This window comes from Scyliorhinus canicula, chromosome 5 (assembly GCF_902713615.1).
Source record: "Scyliorhinus canicula chromosome 5, sScyCan1.1, whole genome shotgun sequence".
In the NCBI taxonomy this organism is placed as follows: Eukaryota; Metazoa; Chordata; class Chondrichthyes; order Carcharhiniformes; family Scyliorhinidae; genus Scyliorhinus; species Scyliorhinus canicula.
The window spans coordinates 142,707,816-142,732,546 of NC_052150.1; the positions used below are offsets into that span (position 1 = coordinate 142,707,816).

A 24,731-nucleotide genomic window follows, 5' to 3' on the forward strand; every position below is an offset into this window, starting at 1 on the left:
CGCAATATTTGGGGTTGCAGTGGAGCTGGGAGTGCAGGAGGCAAAAGAGGCCGGTGTTCTGGCCTTTGCGTCCCTAGTAGCCCGGCGGAGGATTCTTCGTCAGTGGAAGGATGCGAGGCCCCCAAGCGTGGAGGCCTGGGTCAACGATATGGCGGAGTTTCTTAAATTGGAGAGGGTGAAATTTGCCCTAAGTGGGTCAGTGCAGGGGTTTTTCAGGAGATGGCAACCATTCCTAGATCTCCTGACAGAACGGTAAAAACAAAAGGTCAGCAGCAGCAACCCGGGGGAGGGGGGTTGTCTCTTTGTTTTTGTTTTGGGGTGAATATCTGTTTTTTGCCAATGACGGGTGTTAATTTATTGTTTCTCTTTTGTATTTACGGGGGGGGGGGTTCTGTTTTTTTTTGTTCTTAGAATTTTCTGTTATTGTTTTCTTTTTTGTGAAAATGTGAAAATTTGAATAAAAATAATTTAAGAAGAAAAAAAAATGACTACAGGTATAAGTCGAGCAGAATGTTGGCCCCTCCGTTAGGGATAATGAGGGTTGGGTAGTGTTGGAATCCGTGTGGGTGAATGGAGTGTGTTTTATAGAAGCCAATACAAGTCTGAGCGCCGGGAGGGGGGGATGCAGTGGTTTTTGGACGGGCTGAAATTTCCCACAGTAGATGAAGAGCTGGTTCAGGGACTGGTGGCCCCAATTGGGCTGAGGGAGGTGATGGATAGTATGGAGACGATGCAGGCAGGGAAGGCCCCAACGTTGGATGGGTTCCCAGTGGTGTTTTATAAACATTTGGGGCAGACCCGGGGTCACTGCTGGTGAGGGTGGTGTACAATGAAGCAAGGGAGAGGGCAGATCTTTCTCTCCACCCCAGCTTCCATCTCCCTGATATTAAAGATACGGAGCAGTGTGGATCATACTGCCCAATATCATTGTTGAATGTAGATGCCAAGCTGTTGAGGAAGGTGCTGGCCTCGCAAATAATGGTTTGCATCCCAGGGGTGAAAGGCAAAGATCAAACAAGTTTTGTAAAAGGGGGGCAGTTGACAGTGAATGTAAGGATGCTGCTTAATGTAATCATGATGCCTTCAGGGGAGGTGGAGGATAGTGATGGCGATGGATGCAGAGAAGGCATTTGATCGGGTGGAGTGGAAGTAACTGCTGGAGGTGTTAGGGTGGTTCTGGCAGAGAACGTGCAGTCGAACCGAGTGAGTTTGGGGTACTTGGGGCTGCATTAGGGGACGAGGCAGAGGTGCATGCTTTGCCGGTTGCTCTTCATCTTCACGATAGAGTAGCAATGGCGCTTCGGGCAATGAGGGACTGAGGAGGGATCGAGTGGGGAGGGGGAGGCGATGGGAGAAGTCGAGCCGAGCACAGGGTCTATGCATCGGACGAGATGTTGCTGTACAGTTCAGACCCGTTGAGCAGTATCGGACGCATCATGGGGATTTTAGATTTGGCTGGTTTTCGGGATACAAGTTGAATATGGGGAAGTGTGAGGTGTTGCTGATTTAAGCACAGTGGGCAGGGAGGTTTGGGGAGTTGTCATTTAGGGGGTGTGGACAAGCTTAGATACTTGGGTATCCAAGTGAAGGGCTGGGCACAGCTGCATAAGTTGAATATGGCTTGGCTGGTGGAGGAGATGAAAGTAGATTTCAAGAGGTGGGGTGTGCTGGTGGGGTGGTTGCAGACAGTAAAAATGGCGGTGCTGCCAAGGTTTCTGTTTGTGTTCCAGAACCCCTCAATCTTCACCCCTAAATCATTTTTTAAGAAGGTCATTGTGCTGATCTCTAAATTTGTGTGGGCAGTGAAGACCATGTGGGTTGAGGGCTTTCCTGGAGTGTGGGGGAAGGGCTGCCATTGCCGAACATGATGAATGAATTGCTACTGGGCAGCGAATATTGCTATGGTTAGGAATTGGGTCATGTGGGAGTGGTCAGAGGAGGCAGCATCATGTAGGGGAACATGTTTGAGGGCTTCGTTGTCGGTGCCTCTGCTGTTCTCTCTGGCCACGTACTGTGAGCCTAGTGGTGGTGTTGGTCCTAAGGGTGTGGGGGCAGTGGAAGCAGCACTTAAAGCTGGAGGTTGCCTTGGTGTGGGCACTGATCTGTAACAATTATAATTTATCGCTGGGTGGTTGGTTGCAATGTTTTGGGGTGGTGGCATTTGGTGATCTGTTCATAGGGAGCAACTTTGTGAAGTTGGAGGACCTGGAGGAAGAGTATGGGTTGTGTAGGGGGAAAGGTTTTCGGGTACCTGCTTGTCTGAGACTTTGTAAGGAGAAAGGTGCTGTCCTTTCCTGGATTGCCGCCCTTGGTGTTGCAAGATAAAGTGTGGAATTCCTGAGTCTGGAGAAGGTAAAGTTGTCCTGAGGGAGTCGGTGAATGGATTTTCCCACATGTGGAAGCCATTTATCGATTTCTCTAAGGAAGCTTGAGAGGATGGGGGGGTGGGGTGGTAAGGGGGTTAAGTGGGCAAAGGCAGGATGTGAGGTAAGGTGGGGATGGTATCATGGGAGCAAGGGGGTGGGGGTGTTTACATTGTTTGGCTGTTTTTGTTTTGATATGAAAATGCTTTAGATGAAAATGCCTTGAATAAAATTTATATTTTTTTGAATTTGCCCAACATCTACAATATGGCACAGATGCCCTGAAAGAAGTTGCTGCTCTGCACAAACTTGTTTGACCATTTTTATTTATTTTGTTGCAATTGATGTCCTGTACATTAGCCTTAATACAGAATCTGGATATTGATTTACATTTTGAGCATTTTAAAGCAATTAGAAAATCTTTTTAAAGTACAACAGCCAAACAGTCATCAACTTTTGAAATTCATACTTTTGTGATGAGCATTGTAAGCTTTGTCCTGTAAATCTTTAACATAGCTGTAGAATTAGGCAAAGAAATAGTTTACATTCGCTGTCTTGGCCTCATCCTTAATATCTCCTGCTCCTAATATCTTAATACGCTTAATATCTCCTTCTTAAACTTTCATATTTTTCCAACTATCTAATTCCATTTTAATCAAACCATCCTTCTAATATTTACAGAACTTTTGTCTAAAGTGAAAGAAGTAGCTTCCCCTGACTGGATTCCACCACCTGAAGCAACCATCGTGTTGACAGAAGATAACTTTGATGATGTTGTGAATGATGCTGATATCATCCTAGTGGAGTTCTACGCTCCTTGGTTAGTGTGTACACTTTTTAAAACATTTTTATGGTATATTGCCATCATTGGAAATTGGTGTGACAAGCAGCAGTAAAAAGACAGAAATAATGTATATTATTGTCTACTATATAATGGGAAGTAACTGTTACTGTTAATATAGCTAATAAATTACCTTTGTTTTTTGGTTATTTTCCCAGCTAATAATGTGATATCAAATGTCAATTCTACTGACTCCACTTTGTTACAGGTGTGGGCACTGTAAGAAGCTTGCTCCACAATATGAGGAGGCTGCTGAGGAGCTTGGCAAGCGTTCTGTGCCAATTTTACTTGCTAAAGTAGATGCCACTACTGAGACACAGCTTGCTAACAAATACCAAGTCACTGGCTATCCTACCCTGAAAATTTTCCGCAAGGGTAAACCTTTTGAATATAATGGACCAATGGAGACAGAAGGTGATATATTTCTTGATTATCCATTTATACCTATTGTGATACGTTTTCTGCAATCTGCTTTTTTAAAAAAAAACTTGTGCTGAAATGAAGCAGTGACCACAATGACCTAATGTTCACTATTATGAAGCAGGGTCAGCAGAGAGCTGTAGAGGCTGGCTTTTTAAGTATGTTCATGGCTGAGATAGACTGATTCTTAATCGGTAAGGGAATCCAGGTTATGGGGGTAAGGCGGGAAATGAGTTGAGGAGTCTTGCGTTAGATCAGCCATGATCTCATTGAATGGTAGAGCAGATTTGATGGACTGAGTGGCCTACCTCTCCTTTTTCTTGTGTTATGGGAGTGGCGGTTTCAGAATCCCAAAATGTATCATGGAGTATGTACATGGAGTTCAACCAACCTCTCCCTATAATGGATTGTTGCTTTTGAAGCACATGGCTTGTTCCCCAGGTGTGGTATTACAATTATGGACACGTGGATTTTTAAACACAAAAACAATGTTTATTCCATGAACTCAAATTAACTTTTTAAAATAAATATTGGATCTCTTAACACCCTTACTTCAAAGATAACCCTGAAAATAATACAACACTAAATAATCCCTCAAAATATTCCTTCAAACCCCAAAAGACTTCACCTTTAACAACAGACATAAGGTTACATTCAATATACTTATAGTCTTTGGATTTTCAGACATCAACAGACTAGTTCTGTGTTTTCTTCTTGCAGCTTTTTGCAAAGCACACAAACATTCCCAGCTTTCTCCTCAAACCAGCGTTCTCCTTTCAAAACAGCTCACAGCAAACCAGCCAGGCATTTTTCAGCTGTTCTCTCTCAAACTGATACTAAAAGCAGAAGTGAGCTCAACTCGGCTACCCCCACCCTCTGACATCACTTCAGTAATATGAGCTGCTTCATTTCTTAAAGGTACATTGCTTAAACATCCACTTCTTAAAGGTACTCTCACATGACACTTGTGGTTATGGGATGCTCTTTTAATCCGGGGCATTGACAAGGCCACAATAATGCTGTGTACAGTTTTGGTTGCCTTAACCTGGAGAAGGGCATATTTGCCATTGAGTGAATGCAACAGTGGTTCATTCAAAAGGTTCCTGAAATGAGGGATTGTCCTGTGGGTACTAGATATTGAATAAAATCAATTCTTAGGTCATTAGATTTTGGGTCTGTAGATTTTTGGATAGTAAGGAAATTTGAGGAATATGGGATCATGCAGGAGGATGAAATTGAAGATCATAGCTGATCTTGTTAAATGAGAGAGCAGACTCGAGGTGCCAAATTACATTCTTCAGCTCCTGTTTCTTAAAGAGATTGTGAATAGGCGATGCAGTTTTGGATTCCTGGAGATTAAAAAATTGACTGCTGAGAAATACAATTTACACAAGTCAGCTGCAGATTTCTTTGGATTGGCAAGTGGCTTAATGCTGACTAGGACTCAATAGAGCAGTTCTCCAGAACATTACCAGATTTTTAAAAAATACAAAATAAGACCATAAGACATAGGAGCAAAATTAGGAGTTATTTGGCCCATCTAGTCTGCTCTGCCATTCGATCATGGCTGATGATTTTCTCATCCCCCCCCCCCCCCCCCCCCCCAATTCTCCTGCCTTCTCCCCATAACTCCTGATCCCCTTATTAATCAAGAACCTATCTATCTCTGTCTTAAAGGTGATGAGAGATAGCACTTGTATCTCTTATAAGTGAGATATAACTTTTAAAAGTGACTTTGCTTCTGTGTGTCCAATACCTGGCGTTCTGGAATATAATGTCTGTGTTTTCAGCCAATTCGCACATCTGCTGTTTCCTTGGTTCTTTTCCTTTATTTATTTGTAAAGCAACTTTTAGTTTTTCCTAATTTTGTGAGTTAATATTTTGTCAGAACTTAATGTTATCTTTGCACAGTCTTGTACTCTCCTCTGCTTTCTGCAGTGCAGAACTATCTGACACATTCTTCCCTTTTTTTGCCTATCTTGCTTTGTATGCTCTTTTGACATCTGGCGGAGCTGGTTTAAATTTGAGAACACCACTCTGCTTCTTTATGGGAATATATTTATTCCAAACCCTCTGTCTCTTTCTAATGTTTCCCACTGTTCTGACATTGTTTTACCTTCAAGGGTCTGGTTCCAGTTCACAAATCTCATCTCAGTTTTTTTTTACCTTTCCCGGATTTCAAACTTCTACTCTTGGCCTTTCTTTGTTTTGCTTAATTATGATCAATGATCATAATCATCAATAATCCTGAATGCTGTCCTATTGATACCCTTTCTGCCTCAAATTAATTTCCTAAAACCATACCCAGGGCTGTCTCGTCTCTTGTACAAACTGTCTTAAAAACAGTTTGCATTTCCTACAAATTTACGACTTGAGTTCCTTAACTCAATGCTAATTTTTGTTATTCTTGTCATAGTCATAAGAGATTTACAGCATGAAAATTACTACCTTTTGAGGTCCTACTTTTTAGTGTAATTCCAAACTCCCTAAATTCAACTTGTAGGACCTCATGTTTTTTTACCTGTATCGTTGGGGTGCCTAAATGCACCTTGACAGCTGGCTGCTCACCCTCCCCCTCCAGAATGTCCTGCAGCCGCTCAAACATCCTTGACCTTTGCACCAGGGAGGCAACATACCACCCTGTCGTCTGTCTATTCCCCTTGCCATTTGAGTCCCCTATCACTACAGCTCTGCCATTTTTTTTTTCATTTTTTTTTTTTTTTTTGCTGCCATCCTGCGCAGCAGAACCAGCTATGGTGCCATGAACTTGGCTGCCACCTTACCTTGGTGGACCATCTCCCCCAACAGTATCCAAAACTGTGTATCTGTTTGAGGGAGATGATCACAGGGGACCCCTGCTCTGCCTTCCTACTCTTCCTCTGTCTGTGGCCACCCATTTCCTATCTCCCTCAGTAATTTTTAACTGCAGTGTGACTAACTCACTGAACGTGCTATCCCTGACTTCCTCAGCATCGTGGATGCTCCTAAGTGAATCCATCCGCAGCTCCAGAGCCCTCAAGGGGTCTAACAGGAGCTGCAGTTGGACACTTGAAAGTTTTCTGAATTCCCACATCGCCCAAGAGGAACATGACACGGATCTGGGATCTCCTGCCTTGACTTAACCCTTAAGGTAACTTACAACAACAACTAAAATGCCAAGAGCAAAACAGAACAAAGAAAAGAAAAATTACTGCCTATAAATTGTACAAGACTGTCTCCACAAAGGGAAATTTAGAACAAGAGGTAAAATGCTGTAAAATGTGAGCACTGTACATTGCCATAATGTTATGGCAAAACTAAAACTAATGTTCATTTTTTTTATTTAGGTATTATAGACCATATGATTGAACAGGCTGGCCCACCTGCCAAACAAATTCAAGCTCTTAAGCAAGTTCAAGAATTCCTTAAGGATGGTGATGATGTCATAATTATTGGAATTTTTAGTGGAGAAAAAGACCCAGCTTATCTCGCCTATCAAGACGCCTGTGAGTAATTTGTGATGCTGAAGAACTGAGTAATTGTACATGCTGTGGGTTATAGCCTCTGGCTTAGCTAAGTGTATATCTACAAATGAACAAACAGGAAAATTAGGAGCAAGTGTAGGCCATCCTGTTCTCCAGCCTGCTCCGCCAATTGATACAATTATGGTAATTTGATTGTGCTCTCAAATCTGCTTTTGTCTACCCCTATTCCCTTTGACTCCTTTGTCAATCAGGAATCTGTCTGACTCTACCTTTAAAATATTCAATGGCTCTGCCTCCACTGCTCTGAATAAGAGAATTCCACAGACGTAATGCCCCTTGGAGGGAAAAAAAGTCTCCTAATTTCTGTCTTAAATGATGAGCCCTAAAAGTTCCCCTAGCTTTGAGTCTCTTCCACAAGGGGAAGGTTTTCCCTTTCCCTCTCATTTAGAATGGATGTAACTCTAGTAATTGCAACTTCAGTCAGTTCATCCTAATGTTAAAAACAATTTGCAATGAGGTAAATACTAATTTAAACACTGAATTTAAACATTCAATGGCAGTGTTTACCCTCCAGGAACAGCAGGGTCATGTTGTGCCCATATCCCTTCAGCCCTTTGTTTATCTGCCATGCAGTTTCTGCCACAACCACTGACTGAATTCCACTTTTGCTTAACTCTTCCTGTACCAGCCTCCCTGAACAGGCGCCAGAATGTGGTGACTGGGGGCTTTTCACAGTAACTTCATTTGAAGCCTACTTGTGACACTAAGCGATTTTCATTTTTTCATTTCATTTTCTTGACTAAAGGTTCTATTGCTTTATCTGAATATCCTGTATTGGTAACTATGGTCCTCTTTTGATCTTCTAACCACCCACAGGGCACTGGAAGCATTTTTTTACCCATTCTGATTTTAACCAGTCCTATCAATATCACCATAATCGGCATTTTGCAAAACCATTTTTGGCTTCCTGATGAATGTTCTATGTCCTCCCTAGAGCCTCAAAACCTTTTTTTTTAAAGAACCACAATGCATACAGTACTCCAGTCTTGAACAAGCCTCATATGGACTTCACATTATCGTTTGACTTTATATTCTATTGTTTGTAATTAACATCTCAAACTACAAAGTGTTTTTAACCTCCTTATCCTTATCAATTTGAGGTGCTGCCAGTAACAACCTCCACAGCTCTTGCTGCATTCTGATCTTAGTTGCTGCTCTTTTTGTCAAACATCCTCCATTGTTGAGCCAGATCTCTCAGCTAAATCTACCATTGTGACCATCTTCTCCCTCGTGCTTGTGCAGGCCCTTAAATGCATCTGCACTATTTGTTTCAACTACTCCCTATGCTAGCAGTTACACATTTTCAAGAAACAAAACGTTTTTGTTTCCCCAACAGATGGCCTCAAAACATCTGGCAACTGTTTGAGTAAATGTTAAGCAGTCCAATGATCGGTCACCTGATTGCTTGGTACAAGTGTATTTATGGAAACAAATGCAGTTGGACCTTCCCTACCTTGTGCATGTTTCAGTAACTCTTTACTGATGCCATCAATAAAACTTGACCAATAAATCAGTGTTTGTGGTGCAATTTCAAAGTGGCTTCTGAGCTGTCCAAACCAATTGCTAGCTGGTAGATTTAAAATTATGCTTTTGGCCCCACCATTGACAATTTGTAATAGAGCTACTGAAGGCCATACAGGGCGAGTTTGTGTAACTGACGTGGAGCCACCTAATGCACTCCTACAAATTTGCAATGTTCATTTCCTGTCAAAAAAGTTGGTTGATCAAGATGACTTGCCATCCTCTAGTAATGGCCATCAATGACGAACTGGTCTGACCAAGAAGCTGATTATATATTTTGTAATAATCTCTTAGGAAATATGTAATAATAACTGTTTTTCTTTTAGGTAACTCTGTACGAGAAGATTACAGGTTACATCACACTTTTAGCAGTGAAATACAAAACTACTTGAAAGTATCACCAGGACAGCTGGTTATGATGCAACCTGAAAAATTCAATTCCCAATATGAGCCCAAAATGCACACTTTGACAATCAAGGTACATGTTTCCCTCTGATTCTCTGCCCCTCTGACACCTCCTTTGCTTTGTGCCTTCCACATTTGCTTCCATTCATAGTGTAGACACCCTGGGTGAGTGCACGGTCAGTTTGGGTAAGTGCCTGGTCAGTTCCAGCCCACGGATCCTGGAGCCCCAACACAAGTGAATTAATTTGTGTTTGTGTTTTCCTAAAGGGGTTTAACCCTTGATTGCTTTAGTGAATTACGGACACCAGATTTATAAGTAAAACATTAACAAACTGTTTGTTTATTTATAACAAGAGTAAAAGGTAAACACGTAAAAGAAATAATTGGAACTATGGTCTACTAGTCTACCTATTCCCAAAACCCAGTTCCACCCTCCATCCAGACATACACAAAACAGACACAAGGTGAAGAGAAAGGAAAGGCTTAGAATAACAGGAATGGAAGAAGGTTTGAGATGAATTTTTGCTGCTGCAGTTGTGGCCTGTATAGGTGCTGGTCTTCTCTGAATGCAAGCCTCCGGGAAATTGGTTTATACAAGAGATTCAGGTTGGTGCAATTCTGACCATTGACCACCAGATGGAGCCTCCGTCTCCCCGAGATATACTTGAGGATGTTACAGGCTTTTCCGTTTGTGCAGAAAACACGGCAGTATTATAATGAGTTCTGAGTTTGGGTTCTTCCCAACCATTCTGACAGAGGACGATGTATTACATGCCTGGTGAGAAACTGCTTGCAACCTTGCACTGCTGAAGGACCTTTCACAGATCTGATTTCTGCCTGTGTCTTTTAAAATAGGACTGACTTTCAGGTCTGCCTTACAGCTGCTTCCTGGCCGAACCTCTTCTCTCAGAACTCATGACAAAATGGGGCTCTTCACATAACCTTCTTTCTTCCGGAAGATTCTGAATGGCTCTACTAATCACGAGCAATGACAGGAGATGGCTCAATTTCAGATTTACTGATTTGCTGCTTGCCAAGTCTATTAAACTGACATCATGGGCTCTGCCGCAGAACCGAAAAGGATAGTCCTGGCTAGTCCATTAGACCAGGGATGTTTCGATTTGCCTAACGTCTGTTGTTTAAATAAAATTTGTGTGGCAGCAACCAACAAGAACTTTAGATTAAAGGCACTCAGCGGGGCAGCAATTAGAAAGGAAACTCAGAACAAACTAAGGATTTACAATCTTATTCTAACACTAAATAATAGTTTCATAACACTCCAACCTACTTCCATCCTCCCCTATGCATGTGTCAACTTCATCCTGCCACAGGACTTTTGAGCTCCTGTTGTCTGATGAGAAAAATTAAGAAATTTTCTGTTGTCTTTAAATAGACTAAATGCTGGCTTTGTTCCAATTTTAGTTGAAATATTAATCTTGTATTGTTGCCTTATGAATTAACTTGCACTTACATTTATGAAACTCAATCCTCAATTTATTGTTGCAGGACACATTACCTCATTCTGAAGTGACTGACTTTATTGCAAAAAATGCTGTGCCTTTAGTTGGGCATCGTAAGCAAAGTAATGATGCAAAGCGATACAGCAAACGCCCATTAGTGGTGGTGTACTACGGCGTAGATTTCAGTTTTGATTATCGTGTGGGTGAGTATAGTCACAGCATTTTAAAACACATGAGTAAGTTTTTGATTTCTTTCAATATTGGGCATTATTCCAAATAGAATCAAAACACTTACAACCGCAATCCATTCCGTAACTTTTCCATAATAGACTGGTACTTTGTAGTTGTTCCTTGAACAAATGGCCACCATGTAGACCAGAAATAAGAACAAAGCACCAGAATAGGCCCTTCAGCCCTCCAAGCCTGTACCAATCCTGATGCCACCCGTGGCCAAAACCCTCAGCACTTCATGGTGCAGTATCTCTATACCCATCCTATCCATATATTTGTCAAGATGCCTTTTGAATGCTGTTAATGTACCTGCTTCCACAACTTCCCCAGGCAACGCGTTCCAGGCACTCACCACTGTTTTTTTTTTTAAAAATACCCGCTTTGCACATCTCTAAACTTTGCCCCACGAACCTTAAACCTAGTAACTGATCCCTCCACCCTGAGAAAGAATGCCTGCCCATCCACTCTTATCCATGCCCCTCATAATCTTATCAGGTCACTCGTCACATTCTGTAATTCAATGAATTTGTCAGTCTATTCAGCCTCTCTACGTAGCCCACATCCTGGTAAACCTCCTCTGCACCCTCTCCAAAGCCTCCATCCTTCTGGTAGTGTGCCAACCAGAATTGTGTGCAATTTTCCAAGTGCAGCCTTACCACGGTTCATAACTGTAGCATGGCATGCCAGTTTTTATACTCGAGCCCTGTCCAATGAAGGCAGGCATTCTGTATGCTTTCTTGACTACCTTGTTCACTTGTGTAGCCACTTTCAAAGATCTGTGGACCTGCATACCCAGATCTCTCCGACTTTCTATATTCCCAAGAGTTTTGCTATTTAGTGTATATTTCCCCTCTTATGTTACCTACCAAAATGCATTGCCGCACATTTGTCCGGATTAAACACCATTTTCCATTTCTCTGCCCATCTATGTCCTGTGTCCTCTTGCAATCCTCAACACTAGCTGTCATTCCACCAACCTTAGACCAGCTACATTTTCCTCCAAATCATTTATGTATACTACAAACAAGAGACCCCAGCACAGATCCCTGTGGAACACCACTAGTCACAACCTTCCATTCCACCCTTCTACTGCTACCCTTTGCCTTCTGTGACTGAGCCAGTTCTGTATCCATCCTGCCATCTCGCCTCTGATCCCATGTGACTCCATCTTTTGTATCAGTCTGTCATGAGGCACCTTGTCAAAAGCTTTACTGAAGTCCATGTAAACAACATCCACTGCCCTCCCCTTAGCAATCACCTTTGTCACCTCAAAAAAGCTCAATCAAGTTAGTGATGCACGGGCAGCACGATGGCACAGTGGTTAACATTGCTGTCTCTGGGCACTGAGGTCCCAGGTTCGATCCTGGCTCTGGGTCACTGTCCCTATGGAGTTTGCACATTCTCCCCATGTTTGTGTGCGTTTCTCCCCCTGTCGTGGGCAGCACGGTAGCATTGTGGATAGCACAATTGCTTCACAGCTCCAGGGTCCCAGGTTCGATTCCGGCTTGGGTCATTGTCTGTGCAGAGTCTGCACATCCTCCCTGTGTGTGCGTGGGTTTCCTCCGGGTGCTCTGGTTTCCTCCCACAGTCCAAAGATGTGCAGGTTAGATGGATTGGACATGATAAATTGCCCTTAGTGTCCAAAATTTCCCTTAGTGTTGGGTGGGGTTACTGGGTTATGGGGATAGGGTGGAGGTGTTAACCTTGGGTTAGGGTGCTCTTTCCAGGAGCCGGTGCAGACTCAATGGGCCAAATGGCCTCCTTCTGCACTGTAAATTCTATGTAAAAAAAAAACAAAGATGTGCAGGCTAGGTGGATTGGCCGTGGTAAATTACCCTTTAATTGGAAAAAGTGAATTGGGTAAATTTATTTTTTAAATAGTTAGTGATGCACAACCTCCCCTTCACAAAACCATGCTGTCTATTGATGATGAGTCCATTTGTTTCCAAATGGGTATAAATCCTGTCCCTGAGAGTTCTCTATAATAATTTACCTACTACATGAGGCTCACTGGCCTATGGTTTCCTGGATTACCCCTGCTACCTTTCTTAAACAGTGGTACCACATCAGCTATTTTCCAGTCCTCTGGGATCTCACCTCTCAATGAGGATACAAAGATGTCAGTTGACGCCCCAGCAATTTTCTCCTTTGCTTCCCTCAGTCTGGGGTAAATCCCATCCAGCCCGGGAAACTTGTCTATCTTAATGCCTTTTAAAACACTCAATAGCACCACCTTTTTGATCCAGACTGTTCACATGCCCTACCTTAGAATCATCATCCACAGCCATTTTCTTTGGTGAAAACAGATGCAAAGAATGTCCTGTGCATATACTATTCATGTTAGATGTTTCTGAATGAGGAAGGGAATGGACTGATGCCACTCCCTCTAGTGAAAATACATACTTGCCTGTGGTGGCTCTCCCAAGGATTGTGCACTCTCACACCACCACCCACATATTCCTCCCATTCAGATATTTGGAACAATCTAGAAAAAATGTATGGTGTGGAAGGCCACTGCCTAAAAAAACAAACCACCCAGCACTCATTTTCCAGCACTTGATTTGTAGCCATGGAGTTCATGGGACTTCAGGGGCGGGATTCTCCCCGTCCCGGCAGGGTGGGGGGTCCTGGCGGCAAGGAGTGGCGTGAACCACTCCGGCATCCGGCTGCCCGAGGTGCGGAATCCTCCACGTCCTCGGGGGCTAGGCCGGCCCTGGAGTGGTTTGCACCGCGCTGATCGACGGAAGGGGCTTGACGCCATGCCAACTGGTCCCAAAGGGCCTCCGCCGGCCGGCACGAGTTGGCGCATGCACGGGACCACCAGCATGTGTGGCCGTCATCCATGCGCAGGGGGATCTTCTCCGTGTCGGCCATCGCGGAGGACCACAGCGGCTGACATGGAACAATAGACTGCCCCCACAGCACAGGCCCGCCCGCGGATCGGTGGGCCCCGATCGCGGGCCAGGCCACCGTGGGGGCACCTCCCCAGAGCCAGATGCCGAGGACCCCGGAGGCAGCCCGTGCCGCCAGGTCCCACCGGTAAGGACCGACACTCGGCCCATTGCGGGCTGGAGAATCCCCGGGGGGGGTGGGGGGTCTGCTGCCAGCGGGGGCGGGATTCACAAAAAGAGGAGACCAAGTACTGAGCCCTGCAGAACCCCATTGGAAATGTTTTCCAGTTGCAAAGACATCCATTAACTGTTGATTTCCTGCCACTGAGCCTATTTTGTACCAGCTTGTTACATTCCACTGGATTCCACAAGCTCTTTAACTAATCTTGTGAAACATTGTCAAAAGCCTTGCTGAAATCCACGCAGACCGCATTAACTGCACTATTCTGATAAATCCCCCTTGATACCACTTCACAAAATTTCAATAAAGTTGGTCAGATCTTCCCTTAAATGTGTGTTGACTGTCCTTAATTACTCGGTGCCTTTCTGAATGATTTATCCCGGTATCTCTCAGAATTACTTCAACAGTTTGTCCGGCAAGGGTAATTATTCAGTCTATCGCTTGTTCCATTCTTAAACAAAGGTAGTGTTAGCAGTCCACGATTCCTCTGTATCCAGTGAGGATCGGTAAATGATGGTTTGAGCATCCACTATTTCCTCCCTGGTAGCCTGGGTTTCATTTCATACAGCCCTGGTAGAAAAAGTCTCCGTATTTGAAGATTGTAGTTTCTGAAAACTGAAGTTTCTTTCCTAGGATCCTTGTATATCACCAACAAAAATTCTAAACAACTGGCTAATTTTTTCTCCTCATTCTGATTTGATTTATTACTGTCACATGTATTAGTATACAGTGAAAAGTATTGTTTCTTGCATGCTGGACAAACAATGCATACCGTACATAGGGAAGGAAGGAGAGACTGCAGAATATAATGTTAGTTATAGCAAGGTGTAGAGAAAAAATCAACTTCATGCGAGGTCTGGTGGCAATAGGGAAGAAGCTGTTCGAGTCGGTCCGTGACCTCAAACTTTGGTATCTTTTTCCTGATGGAAGAAGGTGGAAGAGAGTATACCTGGGGTGCGTAGGGTCCTTAATTATGCTGGCTGCCTTTGAGGCAGCAGGAATTATAGATAGTCAATGGACGGGAGGCTGGTTTGCGTGATGGACTGGGCTATTCATGACCTTTTGTAGTTTCCTGCGGTCTTGGGCAGAGCAGGCTCCATACCTGTGATACAACCAGAAAGAATGCTTTCTATGGTGCATCTGTAGAAGTTGGTGAGGGTCGTAGCTGACATGCCAAATTTCCTTAGTCTTCTGAGAAAGAGTAGTTGGTGGGCTTTCTTAACTATAGTGTCGGCCTGGGGGGACCAGGACAGGCTGTTGGTGATCTGGGGCTGTTTAGCACAAGGCTAAATCGCTGGCTTTGAAAGCAGACCAAGGCAGGCCAGCAGCATGGTTCAATTCCCATAACAGCCTCCCCGAACAGATGCCGGAATGTGACTACTAGGGGCTTTTCACAGTAACTTCATTTGAAGCCTACTTGTGACAATAAGCGATTTCCATTTCATTTCATTTCACCTAAAAACTTGAAGCTCTCGACCCTTTCTACTTCGTTCCCATTGATGTAGACAGGGCATGTTCTCCACTTCGCTTCCTGAAGTCGATGACAATCTCCTTCGTTTTGTTCACATTCAGGGAGAGATTATTGTCGTTGCACCTGTTCACCAGATTCTCATCTCATTCCTGTACTCTGTCTCATCATTGTTTGAAATCTGACCCATTGCGGTGGTGTCATCAGCAAATTTGAAAATCGAGTTGGAGGGGAATTTGGCCACGCAGTTGTAGGTGTATAAGGAGTGTAGTAAGGGGCTGAGGACACAGCCTTGTGAGGCACCGGTGTTGAGGATGATCTTGGAGGAGGTGTTATTGCCTATCTTTACTGATTGTGGCCTGTGGGTTAGAAAGTTCAGGATCCAGTCGCAGAGGGAGGAGCCGAGGCCAAGGCCACGGAGTTTGGAGATGGGTTTCGTAGGAATGATGGTGTTGAAGGCTGAGCTGTAGTCGATAAATGGGAGTCTGACATGGGTGTCTTTGTTATCTAGGTGTTCCAGGGTAGAGTGCAGGGCCATGGAGGTGGCGTCTGCCGTGGACCTGTTGCAGTGGTAGGCGAACTGTAGTGGATCAAGGCAATCTGGGAGGCTGGAGTCGATTCGTGCCATGACTAACCTTTCGAAGCACTTCATGATGGATGTCAGAGCCACTGGACGGTAGTCATTAAGGCGCACTGCTTGACTTTTTTTGGTACAGGGATGATGGTCGTCTTCTTGAAGCAGATAGGGACCTCCGATTATTGTAAAGAGAGGTTGACGATATCTGCGAATACCCCCGCCAGCTGACTCGCGCAAGACCTGAATGCTGTGGGAGTTGATTTTTAGGAGTGTGGGGTGACTGTAGAGGAGGGGAGTGAAAGGAGTGCTTGGGGCCTGCAGGGGGTCGCAGCTCTCTGGGTCAGTGGGGTTGGAAGCTGGTGGGTAGGGCTGTAGCTGCTGTGATACTGGTATGGTCGTTGGAGAGCTGGTCTGGTTGTTGAAGAGCAGCAGAGTGAAGGTCCCAGCTTCTGTGGTGTTTTCCAGGTCTCTGGGAGCTTGAAGAGTGAAGGCCCTGGCTTCTAGGGCATTTTCCTGGTCTCTGGCAGCCGCTGTTGGGGATTCCCAGGCCTGGGACTGCAGCTCCGGCAGCTGCTCACATGTGGTCGGCTGCACCAGGTTGTCAGTTTCAGGTGTCTCCAGGGTCCTAAAGATAGCTAAATCTGTAAGTAATTGAATTAGAACATTGTTAGAGTTTAAAAGAGTTAGAATGAAGTTTTAGAAGCATAGAATTAGAGGGTATGCTGGGCACAGCTTGCAAGAAGTCGCCTCACTCCGACGCCATCTTTCTTTCTGAACCTATCTTTTGCCTTTGTCTATAGTTTATTCTTCTCCACCGTTCTTAGCATAAAGCTAAATGTTTCTGCTTGTATTATTGTCTCACCTAAAGCTTTATTTTAATAACTGCAGGTTGAGCTGTATAGGCAGTTGCTGTAATAGGCTGAGTAAGATGGTGCACAGATTTGATATTTCTTAGCACTGACTGGTTTTAGGTAATGAAATTCAGTCTAATCAACACTTTTTTTTATTCCATCTGTGGTATTGACTGCTTCGTCCTTCTATTTGCCCCAGCACATCTATGATAGATATGCAATGGTCTCTTTTTACTGTGTAATACTACTTGTAGTTGTAATCCCTGCCCTTCTGACTTAGATTTACTGCTACTATCCAAGTCCCTTACTCCACCTTTTCTTGTCCTTGCAACTCTCCTCCTGCTCCCACTTTATTTATCTCCAGGCTTTATTCCCCCCCCAGTGTATTCATGTGAAAAACACTACACAATTGTTGGCGTCATTTAAAAAAAATTTTTAAAAGTGGTTGCTGCTATTGTGTTTGTGGAGTGCCACACATGACGACAACTTTTCCACATTCAGTGGAATTTACTCAAATTAAGTACAAACTGTTTAATGCTAAGCTAATACTTGTATATTGTTTGTACTTTCAGCTACACTATATTGGCGGAAAAAAGTATTGGAGGTAGCAAAGGACTTCCCTGAATATACTTTTGCAATTGCTGACGAAGAGGATTATGCATCAGAACTAAGTAGCCTGGGTCTGGCAGACAGTGGTGAAGAAGTGAATGTGGCAATTCTGGATGTAGCCGGCAAGAAATATGCAATGGAACCGGAAGAGTTTGATTCTGATATACTGAGAGAATTTGTAATGGCATTTAAGAAAGGTGCAATATCTTCAATCTTATCCAGAGTGTGACAAGATACTAACATGGGGAAATGATGTAACATGGAATTTTTCTGATAGTTTTTCTTGGGCTATACTTTAGATTAGCAGTCAGATTCTGACATAATTTTAAAACTGCAAATTGGTTAAGGAGCCTAACTAACAGAAACTGTGGCAGTAGCATTTATCTACCTGCCAAAGGCAGGTATGAGAAATTGGGTCACAGATCAACCATGATCTCATTGAATGTCAGGACCAGCTTGAGGGGCTGAATGGTTTTCAATCAATTAGCTCTGAATAATTGTAGTGGGAAGCTGACTTAGCAGTTGCAATTTGGGTGCGAGAGTAATCAGCGCTCTTTCGACTGGTTTTGCTGTCAGTAAAGCAGCACAATGTGATGAAGCCTGGAAGGGTATGAGTGTTAACATGGGAAATTTGATGCAGTGGTAATCATTTAGATTAGCAGAAAGAGATTCTGCTTGAGCAACCAAGAACTAAATTAAAAAGCAGAACCACAAAGGTAATACTTCCTGCATTACTATATGGGCCATGAGCAAATTGCATAGGCTAAACACGACCAGAGTTTAATGCATGGCTCAAATGTTGCTCTGGGAGAAATGGAGATTGATTCATGTGGCAGTGACACCAGTTCTGGGGAAAGAGGGAACTGTACCATTAGGGCTATGGTGGGACCTGTGTACTCGTGAATTGTATAACGAGGGCTTCACGTGGCGAGAATGGTAGCACAGTGGTTAACATTGTTGCTTCACAGTGCCAGGGACCTGGGTTCAATTCCCAGCTTGGGTCACTGTGTGGAGTCTGCATGTTCCCCATGTCTGGGGGTTTCCTCCCGGGTGCTCCGGTTTCCTCCCACAAGTCCTGATAGACGTGCTTGTTAGGTGAATTGGGCATTCTGAATTCTCCCGCGGGGAGCCCAAACAGGTGCTGTAGTGTGACAACTTGAGGCTTTTCACAGTAACTTCATTACTGTGTTAATGTAAGCCTACTTGTGACACTAATAAAGATTATTATGAATTGAATGGGGGTGGGGATTCAAGAAGGGACATTTGTGAAGTTGAAGAGAAAGGACAAAACAATAGTGCAGGTTCATGATGCAGATCATGATAAGCAGTGTGACAAGAAGGAACATACGCCAACAAATAAGGTCAGAGTGGGGAAAGTGGTAAAAGGATGGAATTCCGTCTATCTGAATGCATAAAGCAGTTGAAACAAGATTAAATTGTTAGTACAAATAAAATATAAATGAGTATGATATGGTTGATATTTCAGATATGGTTGCAAAGTAACCACAGCTGAGGAATATTCAAGTCTATTTGGTGTTTTGGAACAGCAGATAGAAAAGAATCAGAGGCTCTTGTTAATAAAAGATGACATCAGTACAGTAGTGAAAAATTACCTTGGTTTGGACATCTGGATGTAGAATCTATTTTGATGGAGATAAATCACTGGTGGGAGTTATTATAGGCCCCCTGACAGTAGCTACTGTCAGACGAATGTTTTTTTTTTAAATGCTGCAATAATCATGGGAAATTTTTATCTTGTGCATTGGATTAATTAAATTGGCAAAAGTAGCCTGGAGAATGAGTCCAAAACTGTATGTAGGCCCATGGGACAATTGCTTTGAACAATACATTCTAGAACTAGCCGGGGAACAAACTATTTTAGACCAGGTAATGAGTCAGGATTAATTAATAACCTCAAAGGACCCTCCCGGTAAGAGTGATGAAATGTCATATTCTGTTTAAGGTTGAGCAGCGTGGGTCTGAAACTATTGCCTTAATCCTTATACAGTAGTCCCCCGTTATACCGCGCTCCGCAATACCGCGGTTCGCGATATACCGCGGGGGGGGATTATGGACCCCAACTGTCAGTTGTGTCAATTTCAGCGGCCGGCTCACTTTGATCCGGAGAAGGAAGCTGCTCTCACTGAAATCAGCCGGCCGCTGAAATTGACACTGCCCGCTGCTCTCTCCCTCCAATCCAACTACTGTAGTTGCCTTCATTTAAAGTTTGAGGACCGGATTGGCTAAAGTGGAATAGAAAAATAGGTTACAGAGCAAGACTGTAGAGTAACTGGCAGACATTTGGAGATATTTCTGAACACCCAATACATTAAATTCTATTGAGAAAGAAAGACGCTACAAGAATAATTTAACATCCACAACTAACTAAGGATGGCATCAAATTGAAAGAAAAACCTTTGAATGCTGCAAAGGTTTAATGGTGGCCGAGAAGAGTGAGAAGTTTTTAGAAACCAGCCAAGGATGGCCAAGAATTAATAGAGGGAGACATTGGCGTATAAGAGAATAACTAGGAAGAAATAAAAAACACAATAAAAACTTTTACAGGTAAGGAAGTGAGTAGTTAAAGTAAATGTTGGTCCCGTAAAGTTGGATATTAATGGGAAACCAGGAACTGGCAAAGGCTTTAAACAAGTATTTTGTATCTATCATCATGGTAGACGACAAAACATTGCAAGAATAGTAGAAAAACAAGATACAAAAGGAATACTAGAGGGGGAAAAGTACTAGAAAAACTAATGGCACTGCCAATTGACAAGTCCTCTGGACCTAATGGCCTGCATCCAAGGTTCTTAAAGCCAGTGGATGCATTGATTGTGTTCTTCCAAAATGCCTAGTTCTGGAAGGTCCCAACAGATTGGTAAAATTGCAAGTGTAACACCCTCTGCTCAAGAAAGGAGAGAGACACAAATAAGAAATGATAGGCCAGTTAGTCTGCCATCCATCATTTGAAAAATGCTGGCATCCATTAGATAAGAAGTCGACATCAAGACATTTAGAAAATCAGAATGCAATCTGAGCCAACATGGTTTTGTGAAAGGGAAATAATATTTGTTAACTTAATTGATATTCTTTGAGGATGTAATAAGCAGGGTAGATAAAATATATTTAGATTTCCAAATGCCATTCAGTAAGGTGCAGCATAAGCGGTCACTGCACAAGACCTCATGTTGTTGGAGGTAATATATTAGCATGGATAGGAGGATTGGCTAACTAACAGGAATCAAAAAGATATAGGTCACTTTCAGATTGGCAAACTAACAAGTGGAATGCCACCAGGATTAGTATTGGGCCTCCAGCATTTACAACCTATATTAATAGACATGGATGAGAAGGACGGACTGTATCGTAGTCATATTTGCTGACGCAGTGATAGAAAAGAAGTTGAAAATGCAAAGAATCTGCAAAGGGATATAAGTCAGTAAGTTAGAATGTAAAAAAAAAAATTGTTATGTCATGAGCAATAGCAGAAATAGCCCACTCAAGGCTGCTGTGCCATTCAATAAGTTCATGGCTGATCCGATTGTAGTCTCAACTTCACATTCCTACCTGTTGCTTGTAACCATCAATAATCAAAAAATCTGTCTAATTCAGCCTTAAATGTATTCAATAACCCATCTCCTACTGCTCTCTGGAAGAGAAATCAAAATAATAACATCTCAAAATTCCTCCTCGTCTTGTCTTCAATTGAGATCCCTTATTTTCAAACTGTGCCCCAAGTTCTAGATTCTTCCACAAGACAATGTATTTTCAGCATCAACCCTGTCAAGTCCTTTCAAAATCATATGCTTCAATAAGATCACCTCACTCTTCTAAACTCCAATGGATTTAGGCCCAACTTGCCTAAGCTTTCGTCCTAAAAATCCAGTCAGCCAAGTGAACCTTCTCTGAACTGTTTCCAATGCATGTATATCCTTCAAAGAAAATGAGACCAGATGTGGTTTCACTAATGTCCTTGTCCTGTAACAAGATTTCCCTTTTGTATTCATCCCCCTTGCAGTAAAGGTCAGCATTCCATTTGTCTTCCTAATCACTTGCTGTACTACATGATCTTTGAGTCATGTACAGTGACACCCAGATCCCTCTGCTGCAGAATTCTGCCACCTCTCTAAATAAATCTTATAACTGTCAGGCATCCATCCTTGCTGACCCTTGTGGGCTCTGATTGCCCCACCGCCTATGTCTTGAGTGTAAAATTCATAGCTTTTTAATACCCCTCCTTTTCCAGCACTGACTCATCCCTTAACTCTCCATGCAAGAATATTAACAGGAGCAGCAATTGACTTTTATGGCCCTTTGAGCCTTCTCCAGTATTCAATCAGATCATGGCCGATCTTTGGCTTCAACTCTGCTTTTCCCAGCTCTTTCCCATATCCCTCAATTCCTTGAGACAAAACTTGCCTATTTCAGCCTTGAAAATATGGAACATCAATAATCCTGCGGGGTAGACTATTTCAAAGATTTCCTAACCTTAGTGAAGAAATTTATCCTCCTAACAGTCATAAACAATTGGCCCTTCATCCTGACACTGCTCCTGTGTTCTAGATTTCTCAGCGCAGGAAAACCGCCTCTGTCTACCCTGTCAAATCCTTCCAGAATCATGTTTCAATGAGATCACCCCTCATTCTTGTAACTGGAGAATATAGACCCACTTTACTCATCTTATCATAGAATAAACTTCTCCTTTCATCCAAGGACAACCCTCTCTTCCTAGAGTCCAATCTTGTGAACCTTCAATTGAATTTGTCAGATTTTAGTTCCTAATTTTTTTCCAGTACTTTTTTTCTGATAAGTATCTTAATTTCCTCGCTCCGTCTTTTTATCTATTTCCCTTTGCAGCTTGTGTGGGTTAACAAATACTTCAGGATTCCTCCCTAATTTGTGACTTTCAACCTTTTTTGCAGAGTGTTAACTCTAGTTAAAACATTTTGTCACCCTAATATCACCTATGTCTTTCCTTGCCCCTCTTAAGCACCTTAAGATGTTTTCCTGTTTAAAGTGCAATTTATATCATTTAGCTCGGTTGGCTAGATAGCTGATTTGTAAGGCAGTTTCAATACCGGCTGAGGTTATTCATGAAGACCTTCTCAACCTTGCTCCTCGCCTGAGGTGTATGATCCTCTGGTTAAATCTCAGTCAGCTCTTCCCCCTCAAAGGGGCAAGCAGCCTATGGTCATCTGGAACTGTGGTGACTTTACTTGCTATTTTATATGTTTGATAGCATTTGAGTTTTCTCCATAAAGGACTATGTACTCACAAATACTTTTTTTGTTAACAGGTAAATTAAAGCCTATTGTTAAGTCACAACCAGTCCCAAAGAATAACAAAGGACCAGTAAAAGTGGTGGTGGGTAAGACATTTGATGAAATAGTTATGGACAAAAAGAAAGATGTGCTAATAGAATTCTATGCACCTTGGTGTGGGCACTGCAAAAAATTGGAACCTGTGTACTTGGAACTCGGTAAAAAGTACAAAAATGAAGAGCACCTGATCATCGCAAAGATGGATGCAGCAGCAAATGATGTGCCAAATGATAAATATAAAACTGCAGGATACCCTACCATTTACTTTGCTCCAAGTAACAGTAAAGACAATCCTATTCAATATGACCAGAGTGAACGAGACCTTGACTCTTTGAGCAAATTTGTGGAAGAACATGCAACCAAGCTGTCAAGAAGCAAAGATGAGCTATAAGGATTGTTCAGTTTATTCAGTTATAGGGGACCTTGGAAACTCCCAACATGCAGTTTGGATTTGAGGTGAAATGACCTGTTTCAAAACCTTAGTCCTTTGGAAAAAAAAAAAAAATCACTGGGAATAAGAGATTAAACTTGTGCCAGAGAATTTTGTTTCTACCTGTGTAATTGAGGTATTTACCTAGAATGTGTGAAATCACTTTTGTGAGGTTTGTATGGTTTGTTCAATTTATATTTTGGTAAAAAACCTTCAAATAAAGATGACCTGAGGAATTCATTTCTATAAACTATTTTTTTTTTCCCTCTCCTTCCCATTAGCTGGATCAGTGGAGTTTTATCCTTGACAACTGGTTGATTTAAATATAACCCAAGGTGGATAGTTTTTTCCCTAATAAAACAACTTGATACTCACTCCAGAAGTATGAGTTTCCTATTCGGGTCATTTCAAGTTCTGATTGATGTTACGACTTGCACCCATTGTAGAAATGCATTAAAAACCTTCAATTCAAACTGTTGACATCAAATTTGACTTTAAAAGCCAGATTCCAGAAGCAAATGCATATAATGTATTATGAACAACTTTCTTCACCTCCTCCATCATCCTCTTTTCAGGCCCCTCTAAATGGCAGATGAGGTTCTATGCCATTTTACGGATTGCCATTAAGTACATCAAAGCTTGTTTTATATTTGATCTGTTGAAACTATGTCCATTACAGGTCAGGCCTTGCTCTATGACTTGGGGTATTTGCATCAAAATAAAGCTAAAGTCAGAGCAACGTGACCACAATAATTTTCCATTTATTTATTTTTAAAATAAATTTAGAGTACCCAATTAATTTTTTCCAATTAAGGGACAATTTAGCATAGCCAATCCACCTAACCTGTGCCACTTTTTTGGTTGTGGGGGTGAAACCTACGCAGACACGGGGCGAATGTACAAACTCCACACGGACAGTGACCCAGAGCAGGGATCGAACCTGGGACCTCGGCACCATGCAGTATTAGTGCTGCCCAATTTTCCATTTGTAATGGTATGACTAACAACATAACTGAAATCGATCTTGGCTTTTCAGCATATTTGCCATGTTTTTCAGTATATTTGCCCGGTATTTTGTATCTTGGAGTTTATTTTGAAAACTAATTGTGTACGGGTTTTTAAAAAAACTGCTTAAAAGTAGCTCTTGAACGTTTCCTAATCTTTTTCCACTCTATCCCACTGGAAAAACTGTTTACTGCAGTGACTCCACACCATTTATCTGACGGTAGATCCGCTTGTTCCATGTTGTTCCACCTGCCTCTGCTTCCAATTTTGGGGGGCTTAAGCAAGCAAGTGAGATGGAAAGAAAATAACTAATTTATATATCACCCTTTCATATCATTTCATTGGCAGTAATTGATTGATTTTTCTGCAGCCGAGGGAACGTACATAGTAGACAAAGAAATAATCAACAGAATATTGACAAACGGTACATTGACAAACAGTGATTGGTTACAGTACGGAACAAGGCGCCAAACGAAGAAAATACATGAGCAAGAGCAGCATAGGGCGTCGTGAATAGTGTTCTTACAGGAAACAGATCAGTCCGAGGGGGAGTCGTTGAGGAGTCTTGTGGCTGTGGGGAAGAAGCTGTTCCTATATCTGGATGTGTGGGTCTTCAGACTTCTGTACTTCCTG

At 42.6% G+C, this 24,731-nt stretch overlaps 1 protein-coding gene across 1 annotated transcript in view; it reads left to right on the plus strand.

Annotated features, from left to right (window-relative positions):
- Positions 1–23,333, plus strand: part of pdia4 (protein disulfide isomerase family A, member 4) — a 49,379-nt gene extending 26,046 nt beyond the window's left edge. Inside the window, exons 4-10 of the mRNA XM_038797778.1 lie at positions 3,045–3,183; positions 3,413–3,618; positions 6,951–7,109; positions 8,996–9,147; positions 10,581–10,737; positions 17,306–17,539; positions 22,639–23,333. Of these exons, the coding sequence (XP_038653706.1) occupies positions 3,045–3,183; positions 3,413–3,618; positions 6,951–7,109; positions 8,996–9,147; positions 10,581–10,737; positions 17,306–17,539; positions 22,639–23,054 (1,463 nt within the window). The 3' untranslated portion in view covers positions 23,055–23,333. The remainder of the gene's footprint in view (positions 1–3,044; positions 3,184–3,412; positions 3,619–6,950; positions 7,110–8,995; positions 9,148–10,580; positions 10,738–17,305; positions 17,540–22,638) is intronic.
- The last annotated feature ends 1,398 nt before the right edge of the window (positions 23,334–24,731 follow it).